The following is a 23,330-nucleotide window of genomic DNA, read 5'->3' as shown; positions in this document are numbered from 1 at the left end:
TAAGAATGATTTGTTGCCCTGTAGACCAGGTGTTTTAAAAGTTGCTTTGTGAAAGGGCCTTGAAGCATGTTTAAATCACAATGTAAGCCAAAGTCCTTGAGTCAAGGGCATTGGAGGGTGTTTCTTTTCGGTCAGTAGTCTGTGGTGGTCACAAAAGCAGCCCCCCGACTCATTTCAGGACTCAAGTGCACATGACCGGAAAGAGGTGGGAATAAGAAAATGAGTTATGGGAATGATCATGTTTATGTATGAGAGCTTGTTTATTATGTATTACTGTATCCTATATAATCAGCATGTTACACGAGTTAGGTGTGCGTTGTTGGTGAGACAACTCCTCTGTGTACCCGGCCGTTAATAAAGGACTGTCTGCTTATCTGCATCACATTGGTGTCGATAGGTTCTTCTATCCCATTTTGGTGACAATATCACTACAACATTCTCTAATTTTTTTGGTTTTTAAACTCCCATGCTCTTCTAGATGTTCAGAGTGCTGCCACTAGACGCATTCTTTGTTCCTCCTGTTATTTGCTGCATTATTTTCTGGATGTTTACCATAATTTTACTCTTGACAGCCAGTAAGTCATTTGGCCCAATTTGAGCTAGTTTCTCAGAAGAAAGACAACGCTTTCTCTGATCCTCTTTGGCACCACTCTTCCAGCAGAATCATTTCTGCCTCACCTGAAATGATGCATGATGTCTGACAAATGTGGTAGTATTTGTGTATTTGAAGACTACAGGTTGCAGCCTATGTTGGACCTATAAATACTGCTGGAAAAGCAAGCTGCTGTGGGTAGTTGAAATTAATAGAATCTGAGGCTTGTTTCTTTTTTTAATCTTAAAAGAAGAAACCAATTGGAAGGATAAAGAAAATGCCTCTCAGTCAGAGTCTGTGTTCTGCTGAAGCAGATAGAAGGAAGGCAGGAGATCATGGGAGTTCCCAGTGCCAGCTGTGGACAGCCAGCTGTGTGAATAGAGCGGAGATGTTGGGATATGGGACTAGCACGCTCCGGTTTCACCTATGATCTGTGATACATCACTTTACTCTCCCTTTCTTCAAGGTTTTTTTGTTCTTGCATAGACCCACCTGAGTGGTGCTTGGGGTGGGTTGCCAAGTTCATGACTGCTCCCATTGGCGTGGAAGTGCCAGCAAGAGCGCTCAGCCACTTTGCTTTATAAGGTCTCAATCTCCAGGACCGGGTGAGAAGTTTTGTTAGGTTTCAGCCTGCTTTATTCTGCCTGCAGGCTCTTTAAAGGAAGTCTTTATTTACTCTATGCCTGATGGCCTGTGTGATTTCCTCAGTGGTACCACTAATAACTGGCAGTATTACTCTGCTTTCAGTATCCGATTGTGAAAGCTGGGGTGATTTACAGAGTGAAAAAAGTGAGAGTGCAGACCCAAACACCTTTCTGGCTAGGCTGTGTGCAGTAGTCTGGAGCAGTGCCGATGATCCATGTTAAAGCCTCGTACCATCTTTCTGGGATTGAGCCTTCTGAGTGGGTTTATTCAGGGGCTGAATTGAAGTTTTAAGCTGGCTGATGACCACTTGTTCCTTATGATTCCTTGCAGCTCTGTGTGTTCTTGTGCACTGCCATGTACATGATCAGACTTGTGTTAAGTAAAGGAGTGTTGACCTCCTGACCTTGTGCCTGTCCTAGGTGCTTCTTCTGTCCTTTTGCTTGCTTGTAGATAGAAGACAGCAGTTCTGGTCCTTCCTCCTTGCTCTCTGATGACTGTTTCTTCTTCACTTCTCACCTCAGTGGTGTGTCCTGTCATTTTTCTCTCCTGTCATTTGTCACGAGGGAACCCTGTCTTATTTTCCTTCTTGTTTTACTTTGTGTATTCATTTTCCTATGTTCTTCCTGGGTCTGTGTCAGATTCGCACTCACCTGTTGCCCTGTATCTTCTTTACCTCTAAGTGCTGCAGCGTGTTTGTTGTCCATTCTTACTGTGGTCTTTAGAAGAGTTTTTATGGTCTGTAATTCAGGAGTGCATTCTGGGACTGTCCTATAGGATCTGGAGTTGTAGCATGGCATTACCAAGGTCTGAGGTATCCTTCAGACTCTTGACATGCTGCAGAATTATCTGAAAAGCTCTTTGGAGTATATGCAGTTTGTTGGTCTGTGCTGGTAAGCTGGACTAGTGGTAGCACTTTGCTGAAGTGTTGCTTGATCTGTGGCCTGGGTTTGATGTAGAGAGCTGCTGGAGAAGGTTGTTCGGGATGAGCCATTGCAGAGCAGTCTTTAAGATTAACCTTTCTGACACTGGGTCTTTAGTGTCAGAAATTTATAGGCCATGTGGTTCCAACAAATTCCTTCAAGTAGCATGTTCTACATTTGGCAGTCAGGCAGGCTTCTTGGATCAGCGTACATGCACACTTTGCCTCAGAGCTGAGGTTAGAGTTATCTGCTGGCTGAAAGCTGACCAGATGTTTGAGTGCATCTGGAAGCCTGTCCTCTTACTTAGACATACAAGGACTACTTCTTCCTGTCTGTGCAGACAGATAGAAACTGTTTGTGTCCATTGCTCTAGTAAGGACCAGTGTAGCAGTGGGGTGCATGCTATTGGTGATGGAGGTCATGCCTGCTGCTGGTGTAAAGTGACTTGGCAGGATCCAAGCAGGATCCATTTTGCCCCATCTGCCCTCCTGTCCTCTGGGATTGCTTAGGGCTTGAGCACAGCCCTGTACTCAGGTATTCCTGAGGATGCTGCGAGGCGCATTTTGCAGCAGAACAAACTTAAAGTCTGATTCTGACTTCCTGATGACTGTGTTTTTTGAGAGATTTAAAAAAACTAATTTAAAAAAAGAAGGTTTTTGCTCCTCTGTGTTTAAAAGAGCATGCCCTGGAACCACAGGCCAAGTTTGGCCTGCAGAATTTCCTCCCTTATTTTCCAAAGTATTGCATGCGCTTCTCTGCTCCTTAAGAAGAGGGAGAACTGGGCTGTGAGGGGTCTTGACTGTGTGTCTGTCTGCTGTCTGCTACATCCATATAGAACTGTATTTCTGCCTGCTCCAGGAAGTCTGCCAGCTGTGTTTTATGTTACTTTTTCGGTGTCTCGCTCAGAGGGGAAAGTTCTCACAAGATGCTGCAGTACCATCTGACTAAGTGTCACAGCAGTTTCTTTGACAAAAGGTGCCTTGCTGTGCTGAAGTGAGAGGCATCAAGGTGAAGGTGATTGAGACCCTGCTGTCTTGCTTTGCTTCAGAAAAGTGATGCCAGCTTTTGACTTGATAAAAGGTGAAAGCTAGATAAAGTGTCTTACATGCACCATGGCCTCCTTGGGCTGTGGTTTTGGCAGAAGACCCAGTGTTGCCTTTCAGGAGGAGAAAGCCAAGACCAATCTTCTTGTGCTTTTAATCAAATCTTTTTTAACTGAATTTTGACCTCAAGACCTGAGAAAAAGGATGGTCAAAGAGGACTCTGTGTGCAAAGCCACTTTAGGAAAAGTCTATGCTGGCAAGCTGCTGAGCCAGGTGACCTGATGGCTTGGCACCATATTTTTCTTAAGCCCTGTACTGCAGTGGCCTGGTGTAAATGTTTGTGCTTACTCAGCTGTGTCTCCCTCTCCCCCAGCAAAGTGAGCTGAACTCTTTCCTGTGGACCATCAAGAGAGATCCCCCGTCTTACTTCTTTGGCACCATCCATGTCCCATACACACGTGTCTGGGATTTCATCCCAGAGAACTCCAAGAAGGCCTTCCAGCAGAGCCACATCGTGTACTTCGAGCTGGACCTCACTGACCCCTACACCATCTCAGCTCTCACCAGCTGCCAGCTCCTGCCACAGGGAGAGAACCTCCAGGACGTGCTGCCCCACGACATCTACCGCCGGCTTAAGCGACACTTGGAGTACGTTAAGCTCATGATGCCGTCCTGGATGACACCAGACCAGCGGGGCAAAGGGCTGTACGCAGACTACCTCTTCAATGCCATTGCTGGCAACTGGGAGCGGAAGAGGCCAGTGTGGGTGATGCTGATGGTGAACTCTCTGACAGAGGTAGACATCAAGTCGCGAGGCGTCCCCGTTCTGGATCTGTACCTGGCCCAGGAAGCAGAGCGGCTGAAGAAGCAAACAGGTGCTGTGGAGAAAGTGGAGGAGCAGTGCCACCCGCTCAATGGTCTGAACTTTTCCCAGGTGAGATGGAGTGGTGTGCAGGGTGCCAGGCTGGCTGCTGGGGTAGATATCACAGCAGCAAGACCATGGGCTGGGGCCTGGGGTAAATGCTGTCTACCCAGAGTCTCGTGTTTGCTCCCTGCAGCCCATGCTTTGTGTGTGCCCTCAGGAAGGTTTGCTAGCTGTAGTTCAGGCCATGACTTAAATTCCTTTAGACCTGGCCTGGGGAGACCCCTGTCCTCTTCCATGGTCAGCCTTGAGCAGGCTCCACCCTAAGAGACACTGGACCTTTGGATGGCTGCTCTCTTACCCTGGCTGGACTGCCCTGCAGAAGCCCAAGGCAGGCTGGGGCTCGATGTCTAAACTTGCTTTTGTAATAGCTAGTTAAGAAGAAAGGTGTGATCACTGGGGGGGAAGCAGGGGCGCTGTGAGTAAAGCTGTGAAGTAAGCACTGGTTGGAAAAGTATCCCAGTGGACCTCTCAGTGCCCTCAGAAATAGGGTCCTATCCTCTGCATTGAGAGAAGTGTTTTTTTGGTTTGGGTTTTTTTTTTTTCCCCCTCTTCCTTTGAGACCTGGTGCGGGTCAGCACAGCACAGCTTCCTGCAGGGAGCTCCACAGGCTAGTGCAGGCTCTTGTGTGAGTGTCTTTGTGTTTGCAAACCAGCCAGAGTTTAGCACAGTTGTTCATGCGCTGTCACACCAGACAAGTAGAACAACCTCTGTGTTGTCCATGTGTTGGGTGGGGCAGTCATGGGCTCTACTCTCTGAACTAAATACACCAGGGAGCAGCATCTGTGGCTGTCTCTGCCTGCCTTGTGGGATCACAAGCAGGCATAAGCTTGCTCTCGGTGTGGGGTACCTTTGCTGAAGGGAGGTGCTAGTTTGAGGTGAGGAAGTGGTGTTTGTTTAGGAATAGGTGAGACCTGCTGATGCAGCATTTGCTGGTAGCCCAAGATGGGAGGACTTGGTCATGAGGATGGGGAGTTTTGACTGATGTCTGACCCTTTCCCCTGCATCCTGAAGCCTGCCCTGTCACTGATGCAGAGTTTACACTGCAGAAGGGGAGGTGCAGCCCAGCAAGGGCAGGGACAGCAGTTCAGGGCAGATGTCAGGAGTGCTGCTACCCCAGCCAATCTCCGTGGAGGACCACAGTGTGGGGAATAGCACATCAGCCCAGGGTGCAGTCCTTAACTGCAGGCAGGGCATCTGTGCGCCTCTCTTCCCTTGTTTGGAGCTGGGCAGCCTCATTTGTATCTCCAGGCTTTTGCTTGACTGTGCTTTGAATCCTTGTGCTATTGCTGTTTGCTTGCAGCCTCCCTAGGAATGGGCTAGGAAGTCCCACCTCCTCCATCTCTTACCTGGTTGAGGCTTTATTAACATTATTGCCCATGTTTTTCTTTTGCTGATTCTGCCCCTCTGGTTTAGCATGATAGAAGGCAGGGGCATGGGGGAGGGCACGTGCTTTCTCCACTGCCCTGTGAGAAAGTGGTAGGGAGACTGAGAAATATATGTTGCAAATCATGTTCCTGTTAAGCTCATGCAACTGTTGACACTTACTTTAGGCCTTCACACAGCTTTCTTCAAAGAGCGGTTGTTGCTGTGCTGTTTTGCAGGTGGAATAAATACCATATAAGCCAGGAAGCTGCATGAGGTGGGGACACAGAGCTGCAACATCCAGAGTTGCCCAGCCTGGTGACATTTATTGTGAGCCCAGCTGAGGGGGTCAGGGTAACCAGAACTGCAGGAGAAATTTAGCTCTAGTCAGGAAAATCGCAGCCCTTGGTTACCCCACAGTGGGTGGAGATGTGCGTGTGCATCATGTGTGCTGTGGCGCTTCCCATGCCTGATCACTTCCAGGCGAAGAGAGCACACTGTCCCTTGTGGGAAGAGGTCTAGAGCAGCTACTGCACCACAAATTGACACCCTCACTTCTGCCCACTACTAGATTTCCAATACAGGCAGCTTGAGGAAAAGGAGAACCAGAGGCAGATGATTTTTATGTTTCTAAGCCAATTTGATGGTTGTTTCAGAATCTGACTTGTGAAATCTCATGGTTGACAATTCTGTAAATCTTTGATTTCAGAGCTTTCTTCTCAGTTTGTTCAGGCATTTGCGTTAGTTATATTTTTAATATAAACCAAACAAAGACTTTAAAATAGTCTCTCTGAAAATTATTTCCTTTGGTATTGTGCTGCTGTCTGGGAACCCCCAGTATCAGACCACTTCTGTGTCTGCCTTTCAAGAGAGCAAACACACAGGGATGATTTAAAAACTTCTGCTGGGAAAAATGGGTCACAAAACCATGAATGTTCTAATCCTGTGCAAGAAATGCTTTTTTTGATGCAGCAGAGTTGCAGAGAGATGATTTATGTGGCACAGAAGCAAGTTTAGTGCTCTCAGTTTATGTTTCTGCATAGGGTTTGCTCTTTCTTTCACTTAGGACATGGTTGTACTACGTGATGAGGGGGACTTCCAGGCTACTTACAAGCAATACATTGTTATTAGTTAGGTCTCTCTTTTGATCCATACTATTGGACAAGGCCTGGTTGGTGTTGAGTATGTTAATGCAGGAGAAGATCTGGAACAGTTTATCACTGATTGTCTCCATGGAGTCGCACAATGCTCAGTAACTGTAAAGTGCAGACAAACCCAAGCTAGGGACTTACTTCTTCTCCTGTGAGGAGAAAATAAAATAAGCAACCCCCACCCACACATACAGCAGCTAACACTGCCTGTCATGGGGCTCTGTATTTGACTGTATTTGCTCCAGTTTCCTCTTCATCTTTTGTTTTATGACTCTCTCATTTTACCTGCCAAATCTCTCTGTTCTTGCTCAACTCAGTCTGGCTGCCCACATCGCCAGGCCATAAAAGTATCATTTCTATATGATACACAATGGTGTGTACATGATCTGTGAAATACTTTAATGCCTCCACAATCACCCTCTCTTGTTCCAAGGTCTGTGCAACATTAGGGAGTATGGAAAGATTAGTCTGTCTCCATACCAGGGCCATGGTGTTTCTTTTCCTGTTTCGTGCTGTTTCTGTCCTAGTTTGTCTTAAAGACTTTTTTCTCACACCCCACCTTCTTTCACAGGTAGTGCCTCTCTTATTGCAGTATATATCCTATAAGGATGCACGTCTCAATCCTAGCAGCATCTGGTCTTCTAGAAGATAAAAGGCTTTGTTGCTATACACAATCTGACTTCCAGCACTGGAGTCAGTCCTTCAAATCGTTCCTTTGAAGTTATGCATGTGCTTACATGTTTGCTGGATTAGAGGCATTAGTGCTCTGGCCTAAAGCCCATGCAGCTTTGCTGTTGACTCTAGCGGTGGTGTCATGAACATCAGTTTGTTATTGGCTCAGAATATGAGCTGGCCTTGGCCTGTACCATACCATGCACTTGTAAACGGACTGTGCTTTGTCACAATTCCATGGTGTCCAGGTTGTGTTTCTCACAGACTGGTTTGAGCTTGAACACAAGAAGTTTGGACTTGTGTCCACCCTCTGCAGGGGACCGAGCCTTAAGTGTATAATCACTGTCCAGCCATCACCACTTCCTAGCCAAGGCCCTGGCCAGTTTGGCTTCTCCAAGCTTGGGACACTTCATGGAAGACTTTACTGTTAGCTGTTCTTGATTTGAGAATTGTTTTACCCACATACCTTTCCTGTGTCCAGACCTTGCCACAGCACTCTGTTCCTATCTGAGCATCTGAATACATGGCTACATCTTCAAAAGTAATCTTTAAAGCTGCTTGGTGGCAGTAGAAAGCAGGGAGCCACTAAGAACTGACTGCTCCTGAAATCCTGGCTCCAGCTCTGGGACTGAGCACTTGGAAATCGTGTCTTTTGCATCTATCAACAACTTCCTCATACAGTTAGTTGCAGATAGAAAATGAAGCAAAGGCTTCTAGAATTGATCGTTTTCTGTTAATTTGGATATGAATTGTTCATGGTTCTCAAAGAGCAACCTCTGCAAACAACAAAGCACTGAGAGATTCTGCTTGACAGGATCCCTTGGGAGATGATCCTGAAGGGTATAGAGGTCCAGGAAGGCTGGGCACTCTTTAAGAAGAAAGTCTTAATGGCACAGGAGCAGGCTGTCCCCAGGTGCTGTAGGAGAAGCCAGCGCCAGAGAAGACCACCCTGGCTGAACAGGGAGCTTTGAATGCAACTCAGGGAGAAAAGGAGAGTTTGCGGCCTTTGGAAGAAGGGGCTAGCCACTCACAGTGATTACAAAGATGCTGTGAGGCTATGCAGGGTGGAAATCAGGAGGTCTAAAGCCCAGCTATAAATTAATCTGGTTTCAGCACTCAAGGATAACAAGAAATGTTTCTATAAGTATGTCAACAGCAAAAGAAAGACCAGGGAGAGCCTCCATACCCTGCTATACGCAGGAGGAAACATGGTAACAAGTGATGAGGAAAAGGCTGAGGTGCTTAATGCCCTCTTTGCCTCAGTCTTTAATAACAAGACTAGTTGTATTGAGGGAATCCAGCCTCCTCAGCCACAAGACAGAGACTGGGAGAACGATCCCCCCGCATTCCAGGAGGAGACAGTCAGTGACCTACTGCATCACATAGACATACACAAGTCTATGGGACCGGATGGGATACACCCGAGGGTGCTGAAGGAGCTTGCTGGGGTGCTCACCAAGACGCTTTCCATCATTTACCAGCAGTCCTGGCTGACCGGGGAGGTCCCAACAGATTGGAAACTGGCCAATGTGATGCCCATCTATAAGAAGGGACAGAAGGATGATCTGGGAAATTACAGGTCTGTCAGATTGACTTCGGTGCCCGGGAAACTGATGGAGCAGCTCATCCTGAGTACCATCACACAACACATGCGGGACAACCAGATGATCAGGCCCAGTCAGCATGGGTTTATGAAAGGCAGGTCCTGCTTGACAAACCTGATCTCCTTCTACAACAGGGCGACCTGCTTATTGGATGAGGGCAAGGCTGTGGATGTTGTTTACCTTGACTTTAGAAAGGCCTTTGACACCGTTTCCCACAACATTCTCCTGGCAAAACTGGCTGCTCAAGGCTTGGATGATCGCACGCTTTTCTGGTTAAAAAACTGGCTGGATGGCCAGGCCCAAAGAGTTGTGGTGAACGGAGTTAAATCCAACTGGCGGCCGGTCACAAGTGGTGTCCCCCAGGGCTCGGTTTTGGGGCCACTCCTGTTTAACATCTTTAGTGATGATCTAGAAGAGGGGATCGAGTCCACCGTCAGTAAGTTTGGAGACGACCAAGTTGGGTGGGAGTGTTGATGTGCTCGAGGGTAGGGAGGCTCTGCAGAGAGATCTGGACAGGCTGGAGCGATGGGCTAAGGCCAACTGTAGGAGTTTCAATAAGGCCAAATGCCAGGTGCTGCACTTCAGCCACAACAACCCCCAGCAGCGCTACAGGCTTGGGGAGGAGTGGCTGGAGAGCTGCCAGTCAGAGAGGGACCTGGGGGTGTTGATTGACAGCCGGCTGAACATGAGCCAGCAGTGTGCCCAGGTGGCCAAGAAGGCCAATGGCATCCTGGCTTGCATCAGAAATAGCATGGCCAGCAGGGACAGGGAAGTGATCTTACCCCTGTACTCGGCACTGGTGAGGCTGCACCTCGATGACTGTGTTCAGTTTTGGGCCCCTCACTACAAGAAGGACATTGAATGACTCGAGCATGTCCAAAGAAGGGCAACGAAGCTGGTGAAGGGTCTGGAGCAGATGTCGTATGAGGAGCGGCTGAGGGAACTGGGGTTGTTTAGTGTAGAGAAGAGGAGGCTGAGGGGAGACCTCATCGCCCTCTACAACTACCTGAAAGGAGGTTGCAGAGAGCTGGGAATGAGTCTCTTTAACGAAGTAACAAGCCATAGGACAAGAGAGAATGGCCTCAAATTGCACCATGGAAGGTTTAGACTGGATATTAGGAAGCATTTCTTTACAGAACGGGTTGTTAGGCGTTGGAATGGGGTGCTGAGGGCAGTGGTGGAGTCCCCATCCCTGGAGGTGATTAAGAGTTGGGTTGACATAGCGCTTAGGGATATGGTGTAGTTGGGAACTGTCAATGTTAGGTTAATGGTTGGACTAGATGATTTCAAGATCTTTTCCAACCTAGATGATTCTGTGATTCCTGCTTTTCACTAAAGTGTTCCCAGTTCTTCCAAGTTCTGGACCATTAATACAACTCTGAGAGGTGTAGAGTCCTGCTTAGCAAATACTACCTTCCTGACGTAACAGCAATATCATTTTTCTTGCTTCATCGGTGTACCCGCTTGGGTGAAAGGGCCACCCTTGAAAGCCCCTGGTAAAACTATTATTTAGGAGCAGTCGACATCTGTGGGGAAATTAGGAAGTCAATACACCACTGCCTTGTTATGTGTGGAGGTGTTATAAAATGATAAAAGAGAAAAAAATTGGCAAAAGACAAAAAAGCAATGTTTCTCTTATGATCTGCAGCTCAGAATCTAAGTTTTGCTTTGTAACCAGGGTCACTATTGCTATAAACAAATTTATGGTTGCCTAGTTCTAGGGTAGAACTATTGTATTGTTAAGATTTATGACTAACAGCATGGTGATCTGAAACCATGCTGTGGAAAGTACCTATTTATGTGTCCTTTAGGTGAACTTAGCTCATTATAATATGAAAACTACACCTCTGTAGCTTAAGTTATCCACCTTCATGAAACCCCTCACTCTTTGAACATGGATATATTAACAGGTAGATACTGTGACTTTAAATGAAAGAGAGGAATAAAAGTAGCCAATAGATGATAGTGTGATGAAATGCTAACCAATTGTATTGTATATGTGCACTTATGTGTTCAGAATCAAATAAATATGGTGTGTGTTTGTAATTCAGTGTGCTGGCTACTTTGGATGCCTAGCACCCTTTCCTGCACAGAACTGTAATAAATACAAATATCTTGACTCTGTGTGTTAATTGGCTCTTTGCACACTGGGTGAAGAACCCTGGTTTTGGGGCAATACGGTGGGGGGTGGTGGTGTTGGTTGATTTGTTGTTTTCCTCTTCTAAGGGAGTTAGAGAAACAACAGTGATGGCTTGAAATTAGGCCCAAAAGATATGATATGAAATTGGAGAGAATTGTGCTAGTGTCCTCATTTCAAATAAAGGGCTTTTTTGATATATTGCATTGATCAATTATAATGTTTGTCTTTAATTGCCCGGGTGATGAAGTCAGATCTGTCAGTGTTTCCATTCATGACACCCCAGTTCAGCTTCACCTTTGACAACAGCAATAACAGAGAACCTCGGAGAAAGAAAGAGCAAGGAAGGGCACATGGTGGGAGCTTTTCAAAGAGTAGTTCAGAACCAAACTTGGAACAAAGTGAAAAGCGGCTGCTTGATGAAAGAGCTGACAGAGAAGCAGAGCACTCACTGCTGAACAAGTTGGACGGGACACTACTTGCGGTAACCTGGTTGCGTCTTCTGCCCCAAGGGTGTAACTTCAGGAACAGCCCTCCCTCTTCAGGTGATGGGAACATCAGGGTTTTCTGCACATGAACTGGAGCTGAAACAACTGAGTTGATCCTATTTGCATCTTTGGCTGCTGGAGTCTGTGACCTAGATTTGGGTTTGTTTTCAGTTTGTGTGTAGACACACCTGCAGCCTCCACATCTATACATCAGGGATGAGGAATGGCCTGGCTGGTGGGAACTAAAATAGCTAAGGCTTCACATTTCTATTGTCATAATTAGAGTTTAATTAAGATCTTATTAACTACCTGGGGAGTTCTTCCCTCAGTGAGAGTAGAAGGGAAATTCAGCTGTTGATCTGCTGTCTGTGTGGAGTGTGGAGACTTTGTTTCAAACAGCCTGGACTCTGCAGTAGGGCTTTGAAATGGTGGATTTTTCTGTGGCACTGGTTTGTACTGGTCATATATGCCATTATAAGCTCCTATACTCTGCACACCTATCAACTAGCTGGATTTTTCCATTAAAAATGTCCTTTGCTTGGCATATTACACATCAGAAACAGAAGACATCAGGTGATAAATGTGTCTTGGTCTCTCCTTGCAGCTTCCATGGGCAGCCCCTTACCTGTGGCTGGCTCCCAGTGTTACAATGTGATCATGTCAATACACTTTCCTCTTTTCCCAGTTCGTGAGGGGTGGGCAATGAGTTGTGTACAATGTTCTGAGAGTGCTCATGACTAGGTTATCCCACTCCATTCTGGCAAGTCAGTACTAGGCTGGTGGACTGGTTGACACACTTTGTGACACTTGAGATCCTCTAGTTTTGGGTGAGAGTACTGTTCCTGCAGAGGAGCATAGCCCTGTCAGCAGGCTGAGAACGGTCCTGGGCATCAGAGGCCCCTCAAGGAAGCGCACAGAAGCTCTGGGTTGGATGCTTTTTGAGGCAACTCAACCAACAGTGAAGAGTGTGGTTCAGGGAGGGGATGTGAGCTCAGCTCATTCAGCTGTTCAGGCAGTTGGGTGCCTTCCTGCTAAGCTTTGGTGTCATGGTTTGAAATTGGCCAGTAGCCAATCACCACATGGCCAGTCTTTTACTTCCCACCCCCCACCCCCCCCACCCCACCCCCTGGTGAATTACCGGAGGGACAAAAAAGAAATTCGTAGGTTGAATAAAAAAGAATTTAGTAATAGTAACAAAACAACAGTAACATTAGTAAGTCCAAACGGGTAAAAATACAGCAGTGGCTCACTGACCAGCAATCGGTATGCAGCCCACCCCCAGCAGCGATCCTGACTGCACCAGAAATCCTGCCATGCCGACCAGGAAACCGAAACCAAAAAAGGGTGTGAGAGAGCACGTGTCTACCTATATACTGAGCATGACGTCACATGATATGGAATACTCCAATGACAAGTCCGGGCCTGGGCCTCTAGCTGTGCTCCTTCTCAGCTCAAGGAAAGTTAACTCTATCCTGGCCGAAACCAGGACATTTGGTCTGCACATTCTCAGATCTTGGTGCAGGTGATCGGTCACAGTGGCCTGATGCTGTGGCTCCATCTGATGCCTGATTCTGAGGGCCTACTATGTCTTGCCCAATACTAAACCCAAAGTGTGAGACTTTTCCCTTAGACAGCAAAGTTGCAACTGCTCTGGACAGTGCCTGCAGAGTTGTAGAAGACAACTTCCTTTCCAGTCTAAGAACTGGACTGCACAGCTGTCACCTTCCTGTCTAGCAGCTGTAGAACAGTTACTTTTCGGCCCAGGCTGGATTGCCAGGTCCATGGGGACCCCACTTGGCTCTTGTGTCTTGGTGACAGGATTTCTGTTCCATGGCAGTGGTTCCAAAGACTAATTTTTAGTTTTCTTCAACAAACCCAGACACATTCAGACTGAGAATATAGCCTAGCTTCAGCTTTCAACTGCTGATTTTGTGAGGGTTTGTATTCCACCAAAGAGCCTCTGCTGTCAACTTTCTCTACCTAGTGTGTGTACTACAACTGTAATCAGTTTGTCCTTTAATTTTTTTTTGTTAAATGAAGCTAAAGGAACCTGTTGAACCTTTCCCAGTGGGGCACGTTTTCTACATGTTAACTATTCCTTCAGCTCTTCCCAGGCTTAACAGCATCTGTCTTATATTGTGGCAGTCATGTGCATGCTTGGTGCAGTGGTATTGTCACTGTCCTCATCTTTCTGAGTTTGTCAGTGGTTCTTTCAGGCACATCAGTTTTCTGAGGGCTTATGCTTGGGGGATTCAAAGTCCTTTTTACTCTCACTGCTTCCAGGAAAGAGAGAGCGCTACCTTGTTGTTGTGATGCAGTCCCTGTCTGCTTTGTGGTCAAGACGAACTGCAAGCCAGCAGACAATACTTGTTTTAACAAGAGATCCAGATTACACAGCACCTGTGCTCTCTTTCCTTAATTATTTTGCTCCTCTGACCTTTGTTTTATCTGCAAAATGCATTAATGATAGAGTTGGGGTTTGTTGGGGTTTTTTTGCTCTCTGGGTTGTTGACATGTATGTTGAATACTGTATGGCAAAGAACTCCCCTGCAGAGATCTTCAGTAACTTACACAGTTGTTTCTCATCTACGTTCACATTTGCAGGTCTACTAACTACCTTTCCCATGTCTTCAGTACGTGATGTGTTGGTTTTGTATTTCTCTAATTTCCTACTGCCATACACTGTATTCAGAAGTCTGTTCACTGATGCTATTGTCTTTACCAAGTAAACTTGAAAGCTCGCAAAAAGTGATGAGGATTTTTGGAAAGGGTATGATTTCCATTATCCTTGTTGACTTGCAATTTTCTATAATCCTATAATTATTTCCTGTAATCTTCATGAAGGTTTTTATTAGCTAGTTAGAAAAGTTGATTGTAAGTAGGATGAGGGGGCTAAAACACAATTTTAAGATGTCTATTGCTTTATCTGGCCTAATGCAGAAAGGGAGCAGCAGGAGCAATTCATTGTTTTTGAGAACAGAGGAAAGATTGAGTCTCTCAATAAATTTATTATCAGGCAGCAGGCTTAGCAGGTAAATAGACATCCACACAAGATATCATTCATTTCCAGCATGCCTGGATGAAGGATGCTTGGACATCAAGACGTGTGAACAGTTTCAAAGGGATTAGACAGATGGATGAAGGATAACTATCCAGGCAATCTCATACATGTCCCAAGTGCCACCTTTGGCTCAAGATATCCCTCAGCCCCTGACAGCTTGACTTGAGGGCAGGTGCCAGGGGAAGAACCGCTCTGTAGGTGCTCTGCTGTCGTTGGATATAGGGTGCTGCATTTCTGCTCCACTGGGCAGGTGTGGGAAGGTCTTTCCTAAAACTTAACTGAGGCTGCATGCTTGGAGACTCAACCTGAGACAAGCAATAGTAAAAGTTGATGCGTAGACACAACGGCTTTCAAGATTTATTGGCTCACTGGGAACAGGACGGAGGTGGGCTTGGAAGTTGATAAGGAACAGGTCAGCCAACCTACACCTGGCAGTGCCCCTGCTGGAGCACTCAGATGTCCACATTTGCCTCCTTTCCATGAGGCTTATCTTTTTTGAGCATGCAGAGGTCAAATGTGAACAAACAAGTGTGGGGAGCAGTTGACTGTGAAGTCTGAAACCAGGGAGAAGTTTAATGAAGGGATCCATCCATGCTACTGAAGAACAGTCCTGTCAATTAAAACCAGTAACAGTAACAATAACAGTGTAACAGTCTTTAGTCTGCAATATAGCGTGATCACAATTCTGTCATATAACTGTAAGGGAAGATTCAGGTAGCGAGTTTTGTGCATTTCTGAGTCTCTTTACTCTGCTCTAACAAGATTAGCAGGATTGCTAGTTTTGGCCAGAACTCAAATTAATCTTTGGCAGAAAAAGATACACTGTTTCAAGACTTGACTTACCTGAAGCATTTGGTAAATGCATTACAAGAACATTCTAATGATTTTTTTTTTTCTTTTTAATGTCAGCTTTTATGTGTTTTTGTGTTGACCTGTTTTGCTTTCTGAGCATGTTCTTTCTGCACAGAGGCTGCATCATCAGTAGACTCAGTGCTAGAGTCTGATTTTCGTCTTATTTACTCAAACCCTTAATTTCTGTGTGGATTACTTATAATTTAACAGTGGGTCTCAATCCCCTCGTGTCCCCCAAACAGTACCATGTGAGAAAAATATTTGTACATCTTTATGGACCATCAGGCTGTCAAAGCTCAAATCAACTGGGTTTACAGCAGTGCATAAAATCTGGCTGATTTTGCTCCAGATAAATTGGAGCTACCAAGTGCTACTTGATCCAAACAGTAAGCATCATCCCATGGATGTTCCTGTCTCCCAAAGGTAAAAGCTGAGGAGCTAGCTGCCTTTGCTGGGTATGTCTGGTGGTCAAGTATCCCCATGTTGGCCACCTGCAGTAGCTGTAGTGAGAGACCCCTCTGACATGCATGGCTCATGGGGAGAGCATTGTGCCTTGTCACTGTCTTGATAACATCACAAGTACAGTTAGCCCTCTCCACCTCTCAGAAGTGGCAGTTGTTGGCTGGGATGTCACACAGGACAAGCCATCCTACCCCCACCAAGGAGATGGGTTTCATGGTGTGCTCCACTTGGCTGAGCAAGGACCCTACTCCAAGCATGGCTCAAGTCTATTTTAACTCATGCTTGACGCAAGGCAGTACAGGACTGCATCACTACAACTCCCTGGCTTTGCTTTTCTGGCACTTGGTAGCGTTTTGAAGAGCTTCTTGCAAGCTCAGAGGAAGTGTTTGGACTTCTTGTGGGAACCAATTATATAAATAACACCAGAATCTCTAAACCAGCAGGAGAGCTGAAGCCCTGCAGTAATGTGCTGCTGGTTGTGTCCCAGCACAGGGTGCTGTCAAGGACCCTCCTGCTGATGCTACAGCCCTGGATTCCTGTGGGTTCACTGTAGGCCAAATTTTCAGTTGCTTCACGTAAAAGCTTTACCTTTGCTGGGGGTCTTGGATTAACTGCTTAAAGATTTTAACTGCTGAAAAAATTTGAACTTTGATCTGGACATTGTCCTAAGCATCTTCCTGCCTCTACCTGCAAACCTCTCATCAGACCATTGAGTTCTGGCTCACCTGAAGAAACAGGTGAAAAGCAGGTTCTGTTATTGCTTTGGGATTCTCTTCTACTTGTTTTGCAGTGGGAAGCTGTCTAAATCACTCAGGTGCTTAAAATCCACTGGTCTCTTCCCACAATTTTACCCCTCTGCTGTGCCCCCAGAAGGACAGGTAAGTTATGTCAGAATCCAATAGTAAAGAAGGCTAAAACAGCTTAGCTTTCCATAATTGCACAGGATCAGCACAAAACTAACTCTCCTAGGTCTTTCACTACACATTTGAGGGCTGTGCAGCTTCGGGAAGGCTTGACACTGTGATTGCTAGCCCTCTTGACCAGGGCTGCCCCAGCAGGGAAGACATGCCCTTAGCCAGCACTAGACAGACAGAGGTTTGCTGTTGATGTTCTGAGGTCAGTTCTGAAGCTCTTACCTTATTCTGACTAAAGCAACCCATTCTGCTGAGAATATTCAGCACTTTGACCACCTGTGTGTATTGATTAACCTCAACTTTGTGATATCCCATGCCTATAATCACAAAAGAACTCTGCCCAACTTCCATGCATGCCTGGGGAAATTCCTGCTCATGGAGTGTCAGGGTATGCCTGAAAGTGCAAACAGACCAAATTCCTCTGTAGCTATTTGAGAGAGGAACTGAAGTCCTGTCACTGTTGGTATGTCTGGTAAAATGGTCTCTGGGGATTTTTAGGGCTGAGATTTCTGTACTCAAGCAGTTGCAGACATCCTGAGGTGAGGGATATCTATGCTTGACGTCATGGTGGGTACCTGGTAGTGGTGTACCTTTTAGTCTTGCATTGGTGACAGATGACTAAGCAGACCCATTCCTCCCAGTCTGGCTGCTTGTTTCCAGCATCTCACCAGTCCGTGCTCTGTGACTGAGTTTCAACAAATTGCTCTGGGCACTGCATTTGCAGTCTCCCAAGTGAATTTCCAGTTTCTCAAATGCCTGTAAAAAGGCTTGACCCTGCAAAATGTAGGCATGTAAGGAGTGGTTGGGAGCTGCTCATGAAGGCATTACTGCTAAAATGATTCATACAGTACGGCCTAAATCTGGACTCCTGGACAGTCTGTGCTGCTCAGCCAGTGTACAGTTACTTGTTAGGCTAGGGTAATGTGATCACAATTCTCATCCCTGTATGAATCCCTGTTTATTAAGATAAATGGGCTATTGTTACAGCTGGAGTCTGGTGGCATGAGTTGTGTGTTTGGAATGTTTAAAAAAGTAGCTACAGTCATGCTTTCTAGGAAAGATGAAATGGAGAAAGAAGAGAGGGTGACACCACATATCTTTTTATTTACTGTGAAACTGTTGGTAAGTCAAAAGAAGAGGACATGGAAAACTCCAGGTTGTAGCTGACAAACAACACCACAAGAGATGGAAGTACTTATTACCAGTATTACACAATGCCTGGGTGAACAGCTCCTTGAAACTCTGCTAGAGGAGAAGAAAGAGGGAAATACTTCCATTTAGGTATTTCAGGTGTGTTTTTGCAGCACTAGAAGAAACCTATTCACCTAAAACACATAGGTGTATAACTCTGTATCTAGAAGGTATGGCATCACAGCTGGCTTGGAGTAATGCAATTTCAGCCCTATCCAGGTTAATAAAAATGAATTACTGAACTGAAAAGGATGTTTGCGTAAGTACAAGTAATTGTGGCTGAACTTAATTTGCTATGTGAAAAGGGAATACATAGTCTCAACTGATAATATGTATGATTGGTGCTTTAAGGGAGCCCAATTTCCCCAAACTGAAAATAATTATAGGCCAAATAAAGTGGGAGGAAGAATTTAAGCATAAAAATGTGAATGATAATTGGGAGTTGTTCAAGAATCCTATGTTAGGTCGCTGAGAAACCACAACTCTGTATTTGGAAAGATGAATTCTTTAGTTAAAAGAAGCTGTTTTGGTTAACAGAGGAGATGAAAGCAGCAATAAAAAACCCAAAATAGAACAAGTGGAAAAATAGAGGAAGCGATGTGGACAAGTAATCTGCAAGGAAACACAGACACAATTGATGAGAGAACTCAAGGGTACCAATGAAGAGCCTTTGGGCAGTGGGTTTGGAAAAATAAGAAGGGATTCTTAAAATGTATCAGGGATTCATGAAATCCTAGCAGTGGTACAGGCTCCATACTGAACAGAGTTGCAAAATTGTTGCTTATGAAAAAGAAAAGGCAGAAATAACCAGTAACTATTTCTTGGTGTTTGGAAAGGAGAAGACTGTATATTCATAGCTTGGTCATAAGGGAGTATTTTCTGCTCCAGTAAGAAATTACTTCCAGTAATTAGGAAAAATGTTAAATGTCAGTGTTTTTAAATGTACAAAACATTAACAATGGTTAACTTACAATCCAGAATATTTAGAGACTAAGCCAAGGAGAAATTTGAATCATTAGTGCAGGCACTTGAAAAACTTCAGGGGAATGGAAAAAACCTACTGTATCAGCATTATTCTGGGACAATGAGTGAGTAGCTTGTTAGACTACACAAACTTCAGTTTGCTTAAAGCATAAAAAGGCTGATAGGCTCTGCAGCTGGTAAAGAGCTGAGAGAAGACAGGATGATGCTAGCCAAGTTCCCTTGAATGGAAAACTGGCCTTGTCAGACAGACATGATCCCACTTCTTGATAAGAGTATGATCTTTGGTGATAAAAGTCATTATGTTGACATAATTGTATATAGATCTAAAGCCTTCTGACTTTGTTCCTGGTGATACTCTGATATAGGAGTACACACTAGACAAAATCAAGTGGCTTATTGTAAGCAGCCCCAGGAAGTGATCATTCTCATAAAATGGTTGCAGATGCAGAGTCATCCTCCACTAGGGAGGAGGGAAGCTAGAAGATGCTTGTAAAGAAGTAACTGAAGGTATCTGTTCCTGGCCCTGCATTACCCAGTGGCTTTCTCAGTGATGTAAATACCAAATATTTGTTTGAACAAACATGGAGATCCTGCAGATGGAGGGGAGATAAACAGTGGGTCAGTTGTGGGAGCACAGCTGAGTCACTTGGAAAGCTGGGCTCGTCTAGTACTATTAACTGCAAGGCTGTACATATAGGACCAAAGCATGAGGTCAAGCTAGCACAGCTGGAGGCCTTATCTGGAATGCATTGGTGGTGCAGAGAGCTTGGAAGATAATTGGCTAACATGACTGCCAAGGCCAGTACTGCAGTTGAGAGAGAGCTTGCAGTCCTTGGTTGAGTGGTAGGAGCAGGAGAGAAATGTGCTGGGCAGTCCACTGCAAGTACACTGCTTGGTTCTGGTGTCAGCACTTCAGAGGGCATTGAAGAATTGGAGCAAAGTTGTACAAGAGCTACAGAATTAATGTGGGACGTGAAGACCATGCCTGTACAACAGGAGAGTAAAGAAACTTGATACACAAAGCTGTAGAGAAACTGACAAGTCATTTCATGAGCATGCTCAGGTATCTGTCAGAGAAAGAGGGACAATACAGCAAAAGCCCCAAATTCAGTGGCCTCGCTGCTGAGGATACACACTATCAGAGTCAATATAATTGGTCTCTAGTGAAGGCAATCAGCCAGTTGAACAAATTTCCTTAGAACCTGGTGGAATTGCCATCATTCAGGCTTTAAATTGCTGCCAAATAGCTCTCTGAAACAGAAAAGATTGCTAGGTAGTGTTCAAGGGCTGCTGATTCATGCATGGAATCAATGTACATTTTGTTCTGTCTTATAAAAAACCAATTTGGGGCATTTAGACATCTACAATTAAAGCTAGACAAGAAGTTACAAGCAGCTTCCAGATGTATTTTTTTTTATCTTTTCCGTAGATCATGTTGAAGCTTCATAAGTTTGTTCTCAGTGCCAGTGTGACTTTCTTTAGAATTTCTTTAATTCTTTCAGATTAGCATTGAAAACAGACTTTTTTTTTTTTTTTTTTTTTTTGACAGTTAGACATAGGACAAGAAATTATTCTAAAACAGAGGTACTGTGACTTTAGCAGGGGGGCAGGCAGGAGGTGGTGGGACAACTGCAGGTGAAAGCTGCGTGGTTTCTGCTGCACATCCTCTTCAAACGGGCTGAGCTTTTAGGAGCCGTGAAACACCAGCACCAAGCGGAGGCTTCTATTGTGTGCTTGAGGTACTGGAGGCCTTTGCTAGCCAGTTCCAAATGTCCTCAGGCATCAGCCAAATGTGTGTGTACATGTGAGAGGGACAAAAAGACTTGTAGGGCTGCATTCAGTACCTGCAGAGGAAGATCCCTTAGGAGCAGGCACCAGCTCTTCTGGGCTCCGACTTAACAAGGAGTGAAGTGGGACCATAAAGCCATAATGCTGCCTGGAAGCCACATTCCTGCTCAGGCTAGTCAGGGGTGAGTAGAGTTCAATGCCTTCTTCATTTCACTAAGCCCTGGTCTTAACCTTTGTGGTTTATGTCTGTTCCAGGAGACTGTAAAGGGCAGGGGCTGCTGTCCCTGCCTGGTGCAGGACAGGGGATGGTCCCCAGGCTGTGGCTGCTGTGGGGATGCATGGTAGATGGGCACTGAGCTCCCTGCCGTGCAAGTTTACAGTGTGGCAGTTGCCATACCCTGTGCTGTCAAGTGAAGGGCTGGGATTTTGGTAAGTGACGGCAGCCCTTGCTGTTGGCTCCATCGGCTTGCCATTGTTTTGTGGCACTGAGCACAAGGAGCACCAGTCAGATGAACAACCATTTAAAAAGCACTTGTGTTGCCAGGTCCCTTTAGTCCGAGGCTATCCTGGAATGCAAGACACTTTTCTGGGTGTTCCTGTGAAGATGGGTTGAGTTGGTCACCAGAGCAGTATTTTGCAGTAGTTACTGGGACAGCAACGGTGGCAGGGAGCCTGTGATGCATACAGGTGGGAAACTGAGGCATCAGTGATGCTGGTAAGTGGAAGTTGCTCCTCTTGTTCATACTGTCTGGGAAAGCTACAACATGTCTTCACAGTAGCATTGTAATGAATACTCTGGGAATAATCTAGTTTCCTTTGCCTAAAATTTGGATGTTATTTTAGGCTAGTCCAGTCTGACATTAAGAGCTAAAATTTCCAGTCTTCACTAAATCCTGGCCAGCTGGCCAAAGCAAGAGTTGGACTTCATTACCACTATTGCAAAACTGTTTCCAAAATGTCATTTTGGTGCCACTGTTAGAGATAACATCATGGATAGGTGGCATTCTGTCATCCACATATTCAGTGAGGATTGGGAACCTGGCTAAATGCATCACCTTGCTCAGGCAATTTTCAGGCTGGTAGAATTTCAAGGCCATTAACAGTGTTTTGCAGACCTGTCTTGAATGTATCCATTTCCTGTCATGCGGGATTAGGGAAGCTGGGTCACCTGCATAGCAGCTCATTTTCTGTGGCTGCTGGAGTGTAATGTTTTTGTAACTTCCAGAAGTCATAGGCTTGCTGGGGAAAGTCCTTGAGAGAAGGCACTGTTTTTCCAGTGCCATCATGTGTGGTTGTGCATATGCAGTAGTAGCTAAGCAGACATCTAAAATTTAGAGGAATTGCATCCAGGAACCTAAGTGAATCAGAGGCTGTGTGACTGTGAGACAGGAGAAACAGAGGTGATTCCAAACACAGTTGTCCTTAAGAGGTGCTCTGGTCCATAATTCCAGATGTCTTTCTGGAAGAAGCCACCATGCAGGCTCTTTGAGCTCAGTGCTGGTGGCCGTGGTTTGGAAGGGGGTGTGCAGGTCTGTATGCTGGCATAAAGCAGGTTCCCAGGCAATATAGTGGAGTGATGTTGGTGACTCGATGGTATCTGCCTAGCCTACACAGTTGTGATCCCATGTGCCGCATGCTTTTCTGTTCTTGCTCTTAAGAGCAAGGTGCTGGAGATCTCTTGAGAGGCTGTTTGTCCATGTCTGTGGAAACTGATCAAGTGGCTGTAGAGCTGCTGCATGGTGATAGATCTCCCTAAACAAGGGGATTTGCCAAGTGGTGGATCTGCCAGAGTGGTGGATCCAGAATATGTCCCCCATGCTGCAATAGGCGTGGCTTAGGAAAGACTGTGAAAAAGGAGACCTGCAGCTCTCGGGGCATCCTTGGAGGGTCCTGTGTAGCCAGACAGAAGGTGAGCTGCTTCAGATCTATTCTAAATTTTGCAGAGAAGCTGCCCTAGTCTGTTGTACCATTTTCCTTTTCCTCTGTGATTATCCTTGGTGAAGCTCAGAGCCTGGCAAAGAGCTCCCTCTGCATGCAGACCAAGTTGGCCAAGGGTGAAGCAGGTAGACCATGGAAATTGGAAAGGTAGTGATAGTCTTGTCTTAACGGATTTTGTGAAAAATCAGCTGCTGTTTCTTGATGCAAAGCTTGTGTAAGTCAAGAAAGGATCTGCAGACATCAATGGTTTTCTGCTTCAGTCCTAAGGTCCTAAAGGAAGAAATGGGAAAAGTCCTAGGAATAAATTCTGATGTTAGATCTCTGTATGGGACCCATTTGCCTCATGGAGATTACCTCTCTCTGGAAAACACTGCAGGAGTACACTGAGATTACAGCTGCTCCTCTGTGCAAGTGGTGGGGTTGACCTTCACTTTTTCTCCCTCCTTGCACACTGCCTTCCAGACATGTGTCCCAGACAGGGAAAGCACTAATTCCCTGTATCAAGCATGTTACACACATTTATGTAGTGTAACATTGCAGGGTATTAGTTCTGTGGTCACATGCTTTAGTCACACAGGCTTACATCAAGAAAACTGCCTAC

The 23,330-nt window shown here is 45.6% G+C and overlaps 1 protein-coding gene across 2 annotated transcripts in view; it reads left to right on the top strand.

Annotated features, from left to right (window-relative positions):
* The window catches only part of LOC141937756 (metalloprotease TIKI1-like), a 90,096-nt gene that overhangs the window by 5,341 nt on the left and 61,425 nt on the right, over positions 1 to 23,330 (top strand). For both annotated transcript variants that reach the window (XM_074855871.1, XM_074855870.1), the window contains exon 2: positions 3,574 to 4,134. In XM_074855871.1, coding sequence (XP_074711972.1) covers positions 3,574 to 4,134 — 561 coding nt within the window. The remainder of the gene's footprint in view (positions 1 to 3,573; positions 4,135 to 23,330) is intronic.

Source organism: Strix uralensis, chromosome Z, assembly GCF_047716275.1.
Source record: "Strix uralensis isolate ZFMK-TIS-50842 chromosome Z, bStrUra1, whole genome shotgun sequence".
NCBI classification, from domain to species: Eukaryota; Metazoa; Chordata; class Aves; order Strigiformes; family Strigidae; genus Strix; species Strix uralensis.
The sequence above is the reverse complement of the archived record's forward strand: the minus strand, read 5'-3'. Positions and strand labels throughout refer to the sequence as shown.